Raw genomic sequence first — 18,698 nt, 5'->3', positions numbered from 1 at the left:
AGAAAGCGAGAAATCACCCCCCAGGGGGAATGGTCACGCCGCAATCCCTTCTCCTCCATTCTCCTCTCGGGATCTTGGGCACGCACGCACACGCGTCCAGCGTGAGTTTTAAGCCACCGAGTCCGGGACACGAACCGCGGTCGACTACATGGGAGTCCAGCGACATAGCCATTACGCTAACTGCTGGTTCCCAACTATGGGTTTTTCATGGTGGCTTTTTTGATTGTTTTTGGAGAGGTTTTTGCTATACGGCAAGTATGCTCACCAGAAAGACAGAGAGACAGAAAGCGAGAAATCACCTCCCGAGGGAATGGCCACACCACAATCCCTTCTCCTCTATTCTCCTCTCGGGATCTTGGGCACGCACGCACATGCGCCCGACGTGAGTCCAAGCCACTGGATCCAGGACTCGAATCGCGGTCGACTACATGGGAGTCCAGCAACATAGCCATTACGCCAACTACTGGTCCTCATAATCTTTTTAATATGTTATTGAATATGATTTGCTAGTATCTTGTTGAGAAATTTTGCATCTGTATTCACCAGGGATATGGGCCTGAAGTTTTCTTTCTTTGTCATGTCCTTGTCTGGTTTTGGAATTAAGATGATGGAGACTTCATTGAATGAATTTGGGAGGGTTCTTTCCTTTTGAATTTTTAGAAATAGTTTAAGGAAAATTGGGGTTAGTTCTTCTTTAAAAGTTCTGTAGAATTCAGAAGTAAAGCCATCAGGACCTGGGCTCTTCCTTGTTGGGAAACCACCTATTACTGATTCAGCCTCATTGCTTGTTTCGGGTCTATTTGGACTTTCTATTTCTTTCTTTCTTTTTTTTTTTTATTATTGGAGAGGTTTTTGCTATAGGGCACGTGTGCTCGCCAGACAGACAGAGAGAGACAGAGAGAGAGAAAGCGAGAAATCACCCCCCAGGGGAGATGGTCACGCCACAATCACTTCTCCTCCATTCTCTTCTCAGGATCTTGGGCACACACGCACACGCGCCTGGCGTGAGTTTTAAGCCACTGGGTCCGGGACGCGAACCGCGGTCGACTACGTGGGAATCCAGCGACATAGCCATTACACTAACTGCTGGTTCCTCGGACTTTCTATTTCTTCCTGTTCAATCTTTGTAAGTTATACAGGTCCAGGAATTTGTCCAGCTCATCTAGAGTTTCTGGTTTGTTGGCATATAGTCGCTCCTAGTACTCTCTGGTGATATTTTGTGTTGCTGTTACATCCGTCGTAATAACTCCTGTTTCCTTGCTGATTTGATTGATGTGGTTCTTTTCTCTGTTCTTGATTAATCGAACTGATAGTGTGTCAATTTTTTTTTTTTATCTTTTTGAACCAGCTTTTGGTTTTGTTTGTTTTCTGTAAAGTTCTTTTATTCTCTATTTCATTTATTTCTGCTTGACTCTTCATTATTTCTTTTCTCCTGGAATTTGTTTGTTTGGTTGGTTGGTTGGTTTTTGTTTTTCCAGTTTTCTGAGTTGTGTCATTAGGTTGTTTATCTGACACCTTTCTGCTTCTTTCTTGTGGGCATTAATTGCTCTGATCTTCCCTCTTATAACTGCGTTTGCTGTGTCCCATAGGTTATAAACACTTGTTTGTTCATTATCACTGATTTCTATGAACATTTTGATTTCAGTCTTCATTTCTTTTATAATCATAAAGTCATTTAGGAGTAGGTTTTTTAGTTTCCTTATTTATTTATTTATTTTTAATTTGACCAGAGAGGGATACAGAGAGAGAGAGAGAGGGGGGAAGGTGAGAAAGCAAGCCACCAGGTCTGGGACTCAAACCATGGTTAGCCATGTGGGAGTGTCCAGCACCTTAACTACCATGCCATCTGCTGGTCCCCATTAGTTTCCATGTGCTTGGTAAATTTTTGAGGGCTCTCTTTGTAGTTGATTTCAAGTTTGATTCCATCATGTTCAGAAAATATGCCAGATACAGTTTCTAGCTTTGAATTTGCAGTTTCTATAGCTTTGAATTTGTAAAGGCTTGTTTTATGCCCTATCATGTGGTCAGTCCTCAAAAATATTCCATATGGGTGTGAGAAAAATGCATACTTTGTGCTAGTTGGATGAAATACTTTATAAATGTCTGTTAAGTCCATTTCATGTATGGTATCATTCAGATCTTGTATCTCTCTCTCTTTCTCTCCCCCCCTTTTTTTTGGTCTAAATGATCTGTCCAGAGGAGTCAGTGGAGTGTTATTGTGTGGCTGTCTATCTCTTCCTTGAGATCCAACAGTCTCTTTCGTGTATTTAGGTGTTCCACTCTTGTGTGCATAGATATTTACAAGTGTTATGTCTTCTTGGTGAACAAGTCTTTTTAGTACTATATAACATCCTTCTTTGTCTCTTCTTACCTCTTTCATCTTAAAGTCTATTTTGTCTGATATCAATATCACCACTCCAGACCTTTTTTGGTTTCCATTTGCATGGAATATCTTTTTCCAGCCCTTCACTTTCAGTCTTTGTATGTCCTTATCAGTGAGATGCGTTTCTTGTAAATAGCATTTAGATGGTTTCTGCTTTTGTATCCATTCAGCTAGTCCATGTCTTTTAATGGGAGAATTTAATCCATTAACATTCAGTGTTATTATTGATATATGAAGATTTATCTCTGTCATTTTGTTAGCCATTTTCGCAGTTGTATTTTGTTCTCCTATTTCTCTTTGTCTCTCTTTAGTTATCCTGATACAACACTCCCCTCAGTACTTCATGTAGAGCTGGTCTATTATTGGTGAATATTTTCAGTTTTCATTTATCTGAAAATACTTTTATTTGCTCTTACCATTTGAAGGAGTAGATGTGGTATTCTTAGTTGAAATTATTTTTCTTTTAATGTTTTGAACACATCTTCCCATTCCTTCCTTGCCTTCATTGTTTCAGTGGAGAGTGCTGATATTAGCCTAATGGGATAGCCTTTGTAAGTAAATTTGGAGAGGTTTTCGCTATAGGGCACGTATGCTTGCCAGACAGACAGAGAGAGACAGAGAGACAGAAAATGAGAAATCACCCCCCAGGGGGATGGTCACGCCGCAATCCCTTCTCCTCCATTCTCGTCTTGGGATCTTGGGCACACACGCACACACGCCCGGTGTGAGTTTTAAGCCACTGGGTCTGGGACGTGAACTGCGGTCGACTACGTGGGAGTCCAGCGACATAGCCATTAAGCTAACTGTTGGTTCCCGCCTTTGTAAGTAAATTGATGTTTCTCCCTTGCCATTTTTAGCATATTGTTTTTGTCTTTAATTTTTACCAATCTGGCTATGATGTGTTAGGGAAGAATCTTTTGTGTTGATTCTATTTGGAATCTTTTTTATTTCTTGGGTCTGAATTTCTCCATGTTTCTCTATATTTGGAAAATTTTCAGACAGTATTTCATGAAAGAGGTTTTCCATGCCTTTGGCAGATTCTTCACCTTCTGAAATACCCACTGTATGGATATTTGGGCATTTCATAGTGTCCAGAATTTCCCGTATGTTGTCTTGATTTTTTTTTCTTTGTTGTTTTGATCTATGCCGGAGACTTGGTTGTCAAGGTCAGAAATTCTTTCTTCTCCATAGTCCAATCTGCTGTTAATGCTTTCTACGGAGATTTTAATTTCTTGTATTGTATCCTTCATTTCCAGAAGTTCAGTTTAATTCTTTTTTAGGGTGTCTATTTCTATATGAAATTCCTGTTTCATGTCCTAAAATGAATTTCTCATTTCTTGGAACTAAGTGTCTGTTATATCTTGCATCTTACTGAGTTTTGTCGCTGTGAATATTCAGAATTCTTTTTCTGACATTTCTGTGTATTTCGTGGTGCTGTCCACTGTTGGTGAGGGGCTACTTCCCTCACACGGCGAAGAGCTGCCACCTTATTTTCTCGGTTTCTTCGAGATCTGGCTGGCTTCCAGTCATCTGATGCAGTATTCACTTTTTTCTGTTTATTGGAGTAGATCCTGCAGTACTAGTGGAGGAAACTGCACCTTCGGTTCCCAGGTGTGTTCCTGTTGGAGGGCTCTGTCTCCCAGGTCAGAGCAGTGAGGGGTCACTTCAGGTGCTTGGCTCCTCTACCGGATGTTCAGTTCTTGATGAGGTGGGAGCAAGCTAAGGAGATAGAACTTGGCGAAGAGGATCCAGTCACATGCTTTGCAAAGCGCAGTGTGCGGGTAGGTGTACAAGTTCCACAGTGTTTTCCAGGCCCCAAACACAGACTCACCCTAAAGGCCTGCCCAAACCAGGTTCAAGACTCCCGGTGGGCAGGCAGGTAGCATGAGTCCAGGCTGCTGGGACAGCGAGCAATGGAGTCCAAAAGTTCCAAAGTGGCTTCCAGGCCCCGAGTATGGACTTACCCTAAAGGCCTGAGCAGACCGAGTCAAGACTCCCGGTGGGCGTATAATATGCATTTTTATATGTCATGTTGGCATTTATGTCCCATTAATCTATGTGTCTTTTCATGTTAGTTTCTTTGTGTGTTTTTGTTTGTTTAGTTTTGCTACAAGGCCCGTATGGTTTCCAGAGAGACATAGAGAAAGAGAGAAGAGAAGTGAGAAAGTATCCCCTAAGGCAGATGGCCATGCCACAATCCCTTGTCCCACATTCTTCTCTCAGGATTTTCGACATGCAAGCACACATTCCAGGCATGGTTTTCAAGCTGCCGGGTCCAGGAGTTGACCCACACAGTTGGCTGTATGGGATCCAGCCACTTTAACCCCATGTTAGTTTCTTTGTTTCAGTAGTTGGTTGGTACACCTTCTTTGTTGCCCTTGTTCTTCATTTCTAGAAATTTCTTAGATAGTTGTATTGATTTATTCTTCCAAATGAATTTGAGAGCCACTCTACAAAAATCTAAGAGGGTTCCAACAAAGTCCTCTTAGAATTCAGCTCAGGATTGCATTAAAACCACCCGTTCATTTGGGAAAACTGACAAAGTTGATAGCATTTACTCGTTCCATTGAGGAACACGGATGGCTTTCCTTTACTTCTGATTTCACAAATTGCAAAACAAATGCATGAGGCTCCTCGTGTAGTGCTACACGTCTCCTCTTAGAGTTATCCCGAGTCTCAGCTCACGGTGGCCTCTCTGAACGGGCCCTTTTACATGTTTCTTTCAGTTGGCAAATTTCAGTGTGAGAATGGGCCGTTGGTGCTTTCATGAAGTCTCGGAGAGCTGACCAAGGCTTTTTCCCTCCACTCCCCCTCATGTCCACCCTGCCACGTCACCTGACTAGGTCTCCTAAAATTCCCTCCTGCCCCTCTTCGGAAGATCATGGCTCCTAGCCTGGAGATCAGCGTGAGCATCCGGCTCAGGACCTCCAGCCTCCCTCCTCCCTTCCCCACCACAGGCCCATCAGTGAAGAAAATGGAGCTTGCATCTCGGGGTGTGTGGGAGGCAGGAGCAAAGAGAGGAGATGGTTGCCTATAATCCTCGGTGAGCCCCAGGGGAAATCAATGGGTGAGAAGATTCTTCCAGCATTTGGCCCGGTTTGGGGCCTTTGGCACCTCAAGGGAGAACCTCGCTGGTGCCCAAGTGCTCCCAGGCCCCTGCTGCTGACTTCCTGCCTCACCCTCAGCCCCGAAGCCTGTGGGTCAGAGCTCCCTGCCATGACTCCCGGGTGCCCGTCACTGCTGACCGCCCCCGCCATGACTCCCGGGTGCCCGTCACTGCTGACGCCCCCCTGGTGCTTTAGAAAGCACCACGCTCCAGAAGGTGCTGGAAGTCTGTGTGGAGGGACTCCAAAGAACCCTCGGAGGGCCTCTGAAGACCAGCAGTTTCCCTCTGGAGTTCTACAGAACCAGAAGGAACCAAACCCCACTGTTCAGGTGACAGTCATTGCTGATTTTTTTTTAAGAATTATCTTATTGAACTTTACTTTTTATTTATTTATTTATTTATTTACTTATTTATTTTAATGTGGCCAGAGAGGACCAGAGTGAGAGAGAGAGAGAAAGTGAGAAGTTAAGCCAACAGGTCTGACACTCAGACTGTGGTCGGCCATGTGGGAGTCCAGTGGCCTTAACCACCATGCCTCCTGCCGGCCCCATTGCTGATATTTTAACGCTATTTCTCTCTCTGTTTCTTTTTTGCTTTTAGGTGTTTTTCCATAGGGTGTATGCATTCACTGGAGAGTGAGAGACACAGGGAACGCGAGAAATCACTCCCCAGGGGGATGGCCACGCTGCAATCCCTTCTCCTCCATTCTCCTCTAGGGATTTTGGGCATGCACACACATGCGTGGTGTGATTTTCAGGCACCAGGTTTGGGACTTAAACCACAGTCAACCATGTGGGACTCCAGTGTCTTACTATACCACTATGCCACCTGCTGACCCCTTAAAGCTATTCTTTCTTTCACAAGAGACAGACAGAGACAGAGACAGAGAGAGAGAGAGACACCCCTGACTTTCACAAGAGACAGACAGAGACAGAGAGAGGGAGACACCCCTGTCAGGGCCTGGCCACACCTCAATCTCTCCCCTAGGCTTTCAGTCAGCCAGATCGTGGGCAAGGTCGACCCAGCGTCCAACCGCCAGCCCTCTCGGATAGCCGCAATGTCGCCCAGCAGTGCCCTCCGCACCACTGCAGCCGGGCGGGCCATCACTCTGTGTTTTCATGCTCCTGTCTCCCTCCCACTCCTAAACGAAGCCAGGATGTGCCCCCTGCCCTGTTTCCCACTAACGGTATGAGAGACAAGCTGTCATTCTGTCAGGCCAGTTTCAGCGAGTTCGGGGAGGCTGGGGTGAGCAGGTGAGGGCATGGGGAAGGCCCCTCTTTGAGGAGACAGGCGGGCTGGTCCAGCCTTGGTCCTGGCCAGGTGTTAGGCTTCGGTGTGGTCATCAGGATACAGGAGGCGAGGGCCTCCGAATGTGGCCTGAAGAGTAGCCCCCAGGATGGCCGTGCATCCCTACAGCATGCCAGACGTTCTAGGAGGTGCTGCTCACAGTACGACGTTAAATCTTGTTATACCCATTCTTACAGAGAAATCCGAGGCTCAGAGAAGTTAAGGATCTTGCCAGAGATAATTTAGGCCAAAAAGAAGCTGTGTTACCAAACTGGACAAGGCATTTCCTTTCTGTGTTCTATCTGGCGTGATACCCTCCCGGCTTCATTTGTTGAAACCCTTCTTGTATTTCAATGGTGCCTCCAGGAAGCCCTCCTGGACTTCTGGGTTGGAAGTGTGAATTTCTTCACCAGGTTGCTCCACTGTTCTCGATGTCTCATGGCTCCTGTGGGTGAGATGGTGTCTGGGCCACAGCTGTGTCTCACACGTGGCCCGGCACATTGTGGAACTGACTTTGTTCAAGGCAGATGGTGAGCCCAGGCCAGAGATGGCCTTCCTTGGTGTCTGGAGAGGACCGTTTCTATTCCCGAGGAAGGACCTGCTCTCCTGCTCTGTGTTCAGTGTCCGTGGACATCGGGCCAACCCCTGGTCTGGGTGCTGAGAGTTCCGACTGTCGGTGCCCTGGTGGGGTGGGTGTCCCTGGGGAGGCAGAGATGGCCTGGCAGGGGTGGCTTCCCTGGGAACACAGGCTCCCCTTCACCACCTGCCCTTTCCATGCCCTGCTTCCGCTTCTCCCCCTCAGAGGCCCCCCCTTGTTTCTGGGGGACCTCACTCTTCAGAGCACACTTGAGACTCCTGGGGCCTTCAGCACCACCCCTGAGATAGGCACTCAGAGATCTCTGTGAAGTGGCCTTTTGCCTTCTAGCTGCCTGAGGAGGGAGGAACTGAGGTGTTCTTGACCTTTGCTGCCCCTTAAGGTTGGGGTTCCTGACCCGTATGACAAAAGCCCCCCATGGAGTCGGATGGGCCTGGGGCTGTGTCGGGTTTGCCTTAGCAGCTGGGTGACTGCGGTGAGTTAGCCGGACTCCGCAAGCCGTGGCTCTCTCTTAACTGAAGCTGGGACTGGAACCAGATGGAGAGTGGGGGTAAGGCGGCAGGCGCAGTCCTCGTCCCCTCCCAGCCACACGAGTCTCTCCTGAAAGTTAGCTGTCATTGGTGCTGTCATGTGATATATCGCATTGTCATGGGGGGCACCTTATGGGGCCACGCGTGACAAGGGAACGGCTTCCTCTCGGGGGCACTCAGTGCTCAGGAGCCTCGTGGCATTGGTCAAGCCTGCGTCCACGCGCACTTGAACTTTGCCCTGTGCCTGTGCTGCCTTGTGCTTGTCGTTATGGCTGATGGCTTCACCCCATTCTGCTCCTCGTACTTCAGTACAGTGTGTTTTGTTTTGTTTTGTTTTAGGTTGTTGCCATAGGGCACATGCACTTAGTGGAGAGAGAGAGAGAGACAGAAACAGAGAGAGGGAAAGTGAGAAATCAGCTCCAGAGGGGATGGCCACACCACAATCCCTTCTTCTCTGTTCTCCCCTGGCATTTGGGGCATGCACACGTACATGCCCAGTGTGATTTCCAAGCCACCGGACCTGGGGCTCGAACTGTGGTCAGCCATGTGGGAATCCAGCGCTTTAACCACCAGTCGCCCTGCTGGCCCCTCTTCAGTGCAGTTGTCGAGTCAATAATGATAAGGATAGCACTAACAGCTAGCTTCATGGGTGCTGATCGTGGCCAGGGCTTGTTCTTTGCTGGGTGTTAACTCTCTTGCTTTTGTGTGTGTGTGTTTTGTTTTAGTTTTTGCTATAGCGCGTGTGCACTCTGCGGAGAGAGACAGGGTGTGAAATCACTCTCCAGGGAGATGGCCACACTGCCATCTGTTCTTCATCCTCTCAGGACTGTGGGCACACACGCACGCACGCCCAGGGTGATTTTCGAGCAGCCGTGTGGGACCCAGCGCCTTAACCATCTCATGGCCTGCTGACCCTCTGCTGTCCTCTTAACCTTCATAGCCCTGTGAGGAGAGTTTGTGGTGCAGCACGCCTGGAGGGAAGTATATGAATATGAAGGCGCGTGTGTGTGTGTGTGTGCGTGTGCGTGTGTGTGTGTGTGTGTGTGTGTGTATGGAAACAGCCAAAGGCCAAGGCCGGACTGGTGTGGAAGATACGGGCCAGGTAGGAAGGACGCCTGGCGTGCAGGCCCAGGAGAGAGCGGGGGGTTTGAACTGGGCGGCACAGGTGCTCCAGGCGCAGGCCCGAGCGGGTCTGGTACTAACTCATCGGCCTTCCGAGGGTTGCAGGGGAAATGCGGGCACAGGCACTGGATGAGCCATGGGTGGAGGGTCCCAGCCCGGGCGAATGGACACCTGGCTGGAAGCTCTGGCAGAGGAACTCGAATTTGCACTATTAAGAAGCCTCCCGTGAGCCCCTGCGTGGGGGTGGGAGCAGAGCCTTGGGCCCGTCACGCCTGCACACAGGTAGGACCTGTGCATGTGACTGGAGGGGGCGGGCTGGCCCTCGGAGGAGCCACCGGCACTGTCTGAGAAGGTGCTCAGGCCCTCCCACGCTCAGTGCGTCCTGCCAAGGTGTGGAATCACTGTTTTCTCTCGGTGGGAGCAGAAGAGCAGGGGAAAAAAAAGATTGGAGTACAATTTTTCCATCTGCGTAAACACAGCGATGTTTCTTTCCCATCAGAGAGAGGTTTCCCTGGCAACTGTGCACGCAGCATGTCTATGTGTGTGCGTGTGTGTGTGTGTTACACTGTGCAGAACACATGATCTTGGGCAAAGGGTGTGCTGTGATCTAGTTTGCTTTTTTTTTTTTTTTAATCTGAAAGTAATATGTTGAACAAAATTTGGAAGTTACAGAAGGAATATAAGAAAATAAAATTCACCGTAAGATCACACACCAGAGATCCTTACAATGGACACTGGCTAATTCCCATCCAGAATTTTTCCCATGTTCTTTTGCATATGCTTTTTTTTTTTTTTGGAGAGATTTTTCACTGTAGGGCGCGTGCGCTCGCCAGACAGACAGAGAGAGACATAGAGACAGAAAGCGAGAAATCACCCCCCAGGGGGGATGATCACGCCGCAATCCCTTCTCCTCCATTCTCCTCTCGGGATCTTGGGCACGCACGCACACGCGCCCGGCGTGAGTTTTAAGCCATCGGGTCCGGGACACGAACCGCAGTCGACTACGTGGGAGTCCAGCGACATAGCCATTGCGCTAACTGCTGGTTCCCAATATGCTTTTGTTTTTTAAAAGAATTATCTTATTTATCTTTATTTATTTGTTTTAATTTGACCAGAGAGAGACAGAGTGAGAAAGTGAGAAAGCAAGCCGCGAGGTCCAGGACTCGAACCTTGGTCTACTACGTGGGAATCCAGCGCCCTTAACTACCACTCTACCTGCCGGTCCCTGCATATGCTTTCAATAAAAGAATTGGGCTGGCAGATGGTGTGATGGTTAAGATGCTCCCACATGGCTGACAGCGGTTTGAGTCCCAGACCTGGAGGCTTGCTTTCTCACCTTCCCTTTCTTTCTCCATCTTCAGTCAAACTAAAACTAAAAATAATAATAATAACAAACATAATGTTTTTTCTTTTTTTTTCTTTAATGACTTGTATTTCTTTTTTTTTTTTGTAGAGGTTTTCGCTATAGGGCGTGTGTACTAACCAGACAGAGAGAGACAGAGAGACAGAAAGCGAGAAATCACCCCCCAGGGAGGATGGCCATGCCGCAATCCCTTCTCCTCCATTCTCCTCTCTGGATCTTGGGCACGCACGCACACGCACCCGGCATGAGTTTTAAGCCACCGGGTCCGGGACGCGAACCACGGTCCACTATGTGGGAGTCCAGCGACATAGCCATTATGCTAACTGCTGGTTCCCACAAACATAATTTTTGTAAAAGATAGAATCATATCTGTTGGATTCTGTCGTGATACTATTTCCTACTTTTCTTAAACTTAAAATAGGAACATTTTCCCATAGAGTAAACTTTCTTCTAAACAATTAGACAGGTTACAGCGTTCTATTATAATTTATTTTACTATGCCCCCCCCCACTGGGGGGTGTGATTCTTACAGTCTTTTTATTTTTTAAAAAAAAATTGCAGTGACTGAACTTTGTCTTCATGCCAATTAACTTCTTAGTACAGAGATGCAGAATTCGTATTACTGCCTGTTTTAAAGATTTTGGAAAACTACCTCATCAAGCATTACCAGGTGACAGTGTCCCTCCACCGGAAGTGTACAGGAATTCTCATTTTACTGGACACTCACCAGGGTGAAATCCTTTCATTAGCAAATCCTGACAATGCTGTTAACTGGTCTTCCCTTCCCTTCTGTAGCGTTTGCAAATCGGCATGGATGTGAAAGTCCCTTGGCATTGAACTGCTTACGGAGGTGACTGCCTCCTGTGGTCCTAAATCTACTTTTTAAAAGAGGCTTTACCTTTGATTATTAGTATTATTTTCTAATGAAAAATCGAAACCTCAGCTGAGGGGTACGTCTGGCAGGTAGGTTCTTGCTGTTGTTTTTTAGGTTTTTGCCACAGGGAACATGCACTGGCAGGAGAGAGACAGAGGGGGAGAGTGAGAAGGGACTCCCCCGCGGATGGGCCCGCTGCAGTCCCTGTCTATTATCCTGCTGGGATCTCGGGCACGCACTCGCGTCTGGTGTGATTTTCAGGCTGCCAGTCCTAGGCTCAAGCTGTGGTCAGCCATGTGGGAGTCCAGCACCTCACCCACCATGCCACCTGCTGGAAGGCAGGTTTTTGATAGTGCACTCCCCCTCACTCTTCATAAAACTGTTTTTGTTTCTTCCAAGTGCTCCGTCCCTTCCCGAAATGACCTCACTGCTTATCATTCATTTCATCCTGTCCATTAGAACGCAGGGCCACGCTGGGCCTGCCCCTGCCCCTGCCCCTGCCCGCGGTGGCTGGGCCCAGAGGTGCCCAAAGCACACTTTCCGAATGAATGGTCCAGTAATAAAGTCGTTTTTAGGATCTTGTGCTGGAGACTGTTTGTTTTTTCTTACAGTAAATCGGAGCAGTTTATTACTATTATTATTTTAAACATTTGATGGCTATGCATCATTTGCTTATAGAGAGAGTTTACCCAACACGAAATACGCCCAGAGCAGTCCAGCTGGGAACACCACACACAGTGCCATCAACAGGCAATCAACTGTCTGTCCCACACGCGCCTTGCCCCTCCCGGAGCGGGTTACGGTAGACTTCCCTCTGATGAGTCAAAGCTGTAAATGCAGGCATTCAGACATAGGGAACACAAGAGCAGAAGTCCCCAAACAGGGCTTTGTCCTCAGACCGACTGGAAAGATCAGCGTCCCCAGCCAATGGCTGTGTGTCCCGCGGCGTCTTGGCCCTAAGCCTCCGTTGCCCTGCCCACGATGGGATAGTGTAACGCCTGCCTCAGAGGGGTGGCCGGAGGGGGCGTTAGATGACATCAGTGATGCACCTGCATCAGCAGTTGAAAAATGACAGCCATTCTTGAGTTTAAGAAAACCGAGGGGGCCAGCAGGTGGCGTGGTGGATAAGATGCTGGACTCCCACATGGCCAACCACAGTTCAGGTGCCAGAACTGGCGGCTTGAAAATCACACCAGGCGTATATGTGTGTGTGCCCAAAATCTCAGGAGGAGACTGGAGAAGAAGGGATAGTGGTGTGGCCATCCCCCGTGTGTGTTAAGATTTCTCACTTTCCTTTTCCCTGTCTCAACTGGGAAACAACTAATGCTGAGTTTTAAGAGAGAGGAACAGGGCTGGCTCTGTGGCCTGGTGGTTAAGGCAGCCAGGTCTCGCATGGCTGATGGTGTGCTTGGAGTCCCAGACCTGGCAGCTTGTGCAAGCCCAAACTCCCGAAGGAGGGAGAGGTGGAGAAGAGGAGAAGGCGGCCATTCCCCACAGGGGGCGCTTTCTCCTCTCCCTCTCTATCTGGAAGAGCACACGTGCTCTCTAGCAAAAAAAGAAAAAAGAAACAAAGAAACAAAAAGAATGAGGGAAAGAAGGAATAATTAAGGAAACTTTTTTGTTTGTTTGTTTATGAATTACCATACTAATGAATATCAATGGTCAGTTACTTCGGATGGGCAGCGCGGCCTAGGCTCTGGCTCCTGGGTTTTGGAAGTGCTCGGGACTCTGCCAGGATGTCCTCGGATGTAGATAGCTAATATTTGGCTAATTATGGCGGAGGGGCGTTGTGTGTACATCACTGTCTCATATGATGCATATAATTAAGGCACTTTTTGTTGGGAGCGGAAGAAAATTGGGCTTCCCCAAAGAAAAGCAGCTTGCTCCCAAAGTTGCTAACAGATTGCTTCTTAATTGAACTTGGGAGGTGAATTATATGGTGAATTAGAAAAAAGAACAACTCTGAATTTAGTGAATTGTTCCATAAAGGAAACTGGGGGATTGAATTGCAAATGCTGGGTGGAAACATTTCTGTGGGGGCCGCTGACCTCCTCTGCTCTCAGGGAGGACTTGAACAGGCCTGGAGCCCTCTTTTCAGGGCCTGGAGGGCATTCTTTCCCAGAGACCAGCTGGAAGCTTGGGTTTCTTATGCAAAGGAGACGTTTGAATAAACTCCTGTGACTAATGAAATCTACTAGGCCTTTGCACACCCTCTCACTGGAGAAGTAATTAAGCAAAGATCAAATATGGGGATATATATGGGCTTTTCCAAACATTTTTTTGTCTTGCGATTGCAGGCAAAGAAAAACCCATCCCCTGGCTGCCCCCACCCTCCCCCATCTTTGTCTGCATCAGCTTTCTCGCTCCCTGTTTGGTGGGGCCTGCAGCAGCTTTCTCGCTCCCTGTTTGGTGGGGCCTGCAGCTGCAGGCAGAGCCCAGCCACACCTGTCCTGTTCCTTTGCTAGCTTTTACTATCAGGACGGTTCCCAGAGATTTGGAAGTGAGAAATGACTTCTGTTACTGTTCCCTGTGCCCGTCTCTAGCTCCGTGTCTTCCATTCCCAAAAAACGGAAGACGATTGGGAGAGAGTTTGCTTGTGAGAGACTAGCAGGAGACAAAGCTTCCTCTTCCAGGATTCTTTTGCTAGCAAATATCAACCTTGGCTGCACCTTAGAACCCCCTGGGGAGCTTTGAGAAGTCGCAGCAGCGCTCAGGCCCAGTGCTACTGAGTGTGCAGCTCTGGGGTTGGGACCCAGACGGGAGTGTTGTTGTTGTGTTCAAGGGTCCTCAGAGGATTTTAAATGGCAGCCATTGTTCCAAGGGTGAGAGCCACTGCTGCAAGGAGAGCTGGTCCCCTCTCTTTCGGAAAGCTGATCCGAGCGCACTTTTGCACCAGGGGAGCTGTGTTAGAAATGATGGCGTTCTTGAGACCGGCAGGATGGCATAATGGTTATGTCGCTGGACTTCTACATAGGTCACAGTGATTTCTAGTCCCAGACCCAGCGACTTAAAACACACTGGGCGCGCCTGTGTGTGTGTGTGCCCAAAATCCCAAGAGGGGAATGGAGGAGAAGGGATTGTGATATGGCCATCCTACCTGGGGGATGAGTTCTCTCTCTCTCTCTCTCTCTCTGTCTCTGGCGAGGGCATGTGACCTATAGCAAAAATAGATCTAAAAATAAAGGAGTGATGAGTCTCCTTGGTGAACACTGTCCACCTGACTCACTCATTCACCCTGTCCCCGTCCACTGTCCACCCACCGGCACATTTCCTGAGTATCTGCTCTGTGCCAGGGAGCACAGACAGCTGCCCAGAGGAAGTGCTGGCTGCCGACACTTGACGGACCAGGGTTGGGGGTAGTTGGCCAGGGTAGAGGCGGCTGTAACTGAGGAAGACGCATCGTTAAGAAAATTGAAACCCAGGGCGCTGACAGTCGCTCGGTGTGGCTGAGCGCGGAGTGGGAACACAGAAGTGGCAGGAGGTGAGGCCTGAGGAGCAGGTGGAGTCCCGAAGGGCCTCTCCAGGCCAGTCGTACTAGGTACTGGAATTCATCCCAGGGACGGTGGGAGCCACAGAAGGGTTTTGGTCATGGGAGCGCCAAACCACATTAACTGAAGGTAGACCCCAGGCCTAACCACGCTGGAAGCCTGAGATCTGTTGCCCTTCAGAGAAAAAAGATGGAGCCTCCGTCTCTCACTGCTGAGGACAAAGGAGGACAAACGGCCCCACCTCGTTGTGACTTGGGACGTTCTGTCCCAGATCTCCCGAACAGTGCCCCAGCAGCACCCTGCCTGCTTCCCTGTGCTCATTTCTGGGCCTGCAGCTGAGGGGAGGAGCACAGGCTGGAGGTGCAGCCAGGCCCCCTCAGCTGTCCCCTTCTTAACTGTCCCTTTACCTTCCAGACAGGCAAGGCGGGCAAGGTGCCATGACAGCCTGGTTTCCTCCTCTGTGGAATGGGGACGTTTTTGGTCCCTTTTGTCGTTGGGTGTTTCTGGGGCTAGCGTGACAAAACCCACGTCAAGAACGCACTTGGCGCACAGCCGGCTCCACGATCAGCATGCAGTAAATCCTGAGTCTTCCCTCCTCTCCCGGGCACCTGTCTCCCCAGCGCCCAGGGCACCAGAGAGAAAGAAAGTGAGAAAGCAAGCCATGAGGTCCAGGAGTTGAACCGTGGTCAGCCATGTGGGAGTCCAGCACTCCAATCAGCATGCCACCTGCTGGCCCCCATGCTCCTCTGAGAATCTCATGCCAGTGCTGCTCTGACAGAGGAGGACCTCGGGCAGTAATGCGAGCAATGGGGGTGGCTGTACATGCAGATGAAGCTGCCGGTGCTTGCTCACAGCTCACCTCCTGTGTGCATCCCCATTCCTAATAGGTCACAGACCATTACAGGCCGGGGGCTGAGGACCCCTGCTGGACAGAATCTCAAGGCAAACCAAGCTTCTGCTCCCCTCCTGTCCTCCATTAATAACTCTTGTACAGAACCAGAGCAGTTACAACGTCCTTCATGTTCTGGTTCCCCTCTGGTTAACTCAGAGTAGAAGTCCAAATCCTGAGAATGGGCTGCAAGGTCGTGCACACTGGCCCTCCAACCTGCCTCTGCCCACGGTCCCCCTCACCCGTTCCGCTCCAGCTGCCCCGGCTCCCGACTGCCCAGCACGCCGCACCCCGGGGCCTTTGTACCCGCTGCCGTCCTTGCGGTTTGCAGTGCGCGTCCCCGGGTGCCTCAGACTTCCTCCCTGGCTCTGTTCCCTCACCCTCACGTACTTTCCTCACGGTCCTTATCCACAGTGGACTCGCGGGTCTAGTGGCCTGTGTGCTTGTCATTTCCGCTCACTCTTTGTCAGAATAACATCTCCGCGAGGTCGGGCTAGAGGTTCTTCAGTGTGGAATCCCGAGCAGCAGAAACTGGCCTGGAGCAGGTGCTGGGTAAATATTTGTTGGATGAACAAATGCCTAAACAAACCAATTACCTCATTTGATCCTCCTGACAACCCATTTGACAGATGAAAACTCTAAGGGCCGAGTTATGGTCAGCCATTGTGCAGCCAGAGGAGCCTGCACCGGGCCCAGAGGCTGGGCTTGAGGGCCTTCACCCCGCAGATGGCACATTCCTGTGCTGGGGACGTTTCACACCGGCAGGCTTTCCCCTGACCGCTCACCGAGAGGAAATGATATCGCAGCTGGGAGAATACCCAGAGGGCTGGGCTGGCAGCAGAGGCCCGGCAGCTGCAGGGAGTGTGAGCGGATTCGGACTTGGCCAGAAAGGCAGCGCATCTGGCAGGGGGCCGCCGCCCCAGCCTCCTGCCTCCTGTTTTCGCAGGCGCGTCCTCTCCAGGAGGCCTGGCAGCCGCAGCCACCGCCGCTGTCATGAACACAGAGAGGGAAAGCAGGCCTGGGCGTGGGCAGTTGGGACAGTGGGCCGCACGCTGTCTCCTGCGGCGCCCAGGCATGGGGACTGAGCTCCCCGTTAGGGGTGCGGTGCTGTGTGAGAGCCTTCGCCGAGCAGCTCTGGAACTGGGTATCTGTGGGGCCAGGGTGGTCACCCGGTTTCCGTCCAGGACCTGGTCTGAGCCCTCAGCTTCCTTACAGGCTGGGCAATGGGGGGTCATTGTGTGTCTCAGTTTTCCCCCTCTGTAAGATGGTTACACCCACCCCTAGGCTAGTGAGTTACAGCAGATCAGGGAAACTGCTGTAAGCTGCATGTTTCTGAGCAAACGCAAGAGCTGTTAGTAAACAGGCTCTCCTTGGAGACTTTGATGTGGTTTCAGGTATGTTACCGTCTCTCCTGGGTAAGCCTTCGTCCACAGATCTGCTCGTGTCATTGCCCTCCCGGGTGCTCACAGCCCAGATGCAGGAGTCAGAGGTGGCTCCTCCCATCCTCAGCCCCCCCCCCCAGGCCATCTCCTTCTAGGGCAGGACCTCTGCAAGGCCCTGCAGTGTGCCAGTCAGCCAGCACCCTCCCCACGGCAGTGCAGGGCTCCGACTCGGCCTGCCTTGCAGATCACTTTACTGGAGCAGTGAAACTGAAAACGTCTCTGCTCCGGGCCCTCTGCAGGTTTCTGTGACAACGAATGTCAAGTCCAAGCACAATGTGACTGGCAAGACCCTCCCCGTCGCCCACCACAGGCTGCCCCTCCACGGGGCAAGCTCACTTCCCTCCCAGCTTCTCTCCTGACCCCCTCATTCTGCCGAGGATACTCAGGCCCAGATCGCCACGTGGCTAGATTTTTCTCACTTTTCAGATCTCAACTTCAATGTCACCTCCCCGGAGGGCCTTCTCCTTCCCGGCTCCACCACTCACTGAGTTGAGTCTTTGGAGTATTTCCTAAGCCAGCAATTACCTTATTCCTTTATCTTCTCACTAGGTATTGTCCAGCTTCCCACTTAGGATGTGCAGCCTTGAGGCAGGACCCCTGTCTGTCGTGTTCGAACCTGCAGTGCCCAGGACTGCCCTGGTGGGCAGCAGGGCTTCTTCCTGGCGTTCCTGGGTGTTAACGTGGTTTAGATGATGGTTCTGGCAGACGCAAATGAGCACGGCTGTCCTTGGCGGACACAGTGTCTACAGAGTCTAATTCATAAGTACACCCAGCAGTCTCTAGAAGAGACTCACCTCGCAGAGGAGACTGCAATGCCCAGAGAATGCCCCGGATCCCCAGAGCACGTCCTGTGCACAGCACCCCTGCACTCCCTGCTGCGTGGCCACCAGGCCTGGCACTTACCCTGCTTGAACTGGGTCTTTGTCGGGGGTGGGGGGTGGGGGTGCGGGAGGAGCGGAGGAAGCGGCCTTTGGGGTTGCCTGTTAACTTGGTGCATTTGCTTCTGAGTGTTCCTGAGCGGATTAGGGAGAGGAGAGCTGTTACCAGTGTGTGAATTGCGTGTGTGGTTATGAAAAAGCAGGTTCATTTCTTCCCAGAGTCTAGGACAGTGCCTGACACGAGGAGGTGCCCAGCAAACTTTGTGGAACAATCCGTCCCCATCCACGGGGGCTCTCACCCTCCCCAGCTGACCGACTTTGCTCCCTGATCCCTGGTGCAGATGCCTCCTCACGTCGCTCTTCTCCATTCCCCCAGGTGGGCTTGAAGAGCCGCCCTTGGAGAGTTGGCCCAATGCGACAGCCACGAACGCCAGCAGCGAGGGAGCCCGACCGGGTAATGTGAGGCCCCGCCAGGTCTTCAGTAGCTTTATTTTTCATAGTTGCAGCAAAATGCACATGACATGAAGTTGGCCACCTTAGTCATTTTAGTCTACTATTTAGTGACATTATCTACATTCGCAATGCTGCAGAAGCATCGCTGCTATTAGGTTGTCAGAAAAGGCATGTTTTTTTTTTTTTTCTATGAAAAACACCATACTAATTTTCTGACAACCAGTCATTTCAGAGGTCTGCGTTAGCCCGGAAGGAGAGCCCGTGCCCACAGCCGTCACCGCCCCCCTC

At 50.3% G+C, this 18,698-nt stretch overlaps 1 protein-coding gene across 1 annotated transcript in view; it reads left to right on the top strand.

The window, feature by feature from the left end:
* Positions 1 to 18,698, top strand: part of TLL2 (tolloid like 2) — a 147,101-nt gene that overhangs the window by 53,034 nt on the left and 75,369 nt on the right. The window contains exon 3 of the mRNA XM_027775252.1: positions 18,334 to 18,411. Within this exon, the coding sequence (XP_027631053.1) occupies positions 18,334 to 18,411 (78 nt within the window). The remainder of the gene's footprint in view (positions 1 to 18,333; positions 18,412 to 18,698) is intronic.

Source organism: Tupaia chinensis, unplaced genomic scaffold (assembly GCF_000334495.1).
Source record: "Tupaia chinensis unplaced genomic scaffold, TupChi_1.0 Scaffold000539_1, whole genome shotgun sequence".
Classification (NCBI taxonomy): domain Eukaryota; kingdom Metazoa; phylum Chordata; class Mammalia; order Scandentia; family Tupaiidae; genus Tupaia; species Tupaia belangeri.
Note: the sequence above shows the minus strand (reverse complement) of the source record. Positions and strands in the feature narration are given on the sequence as shown.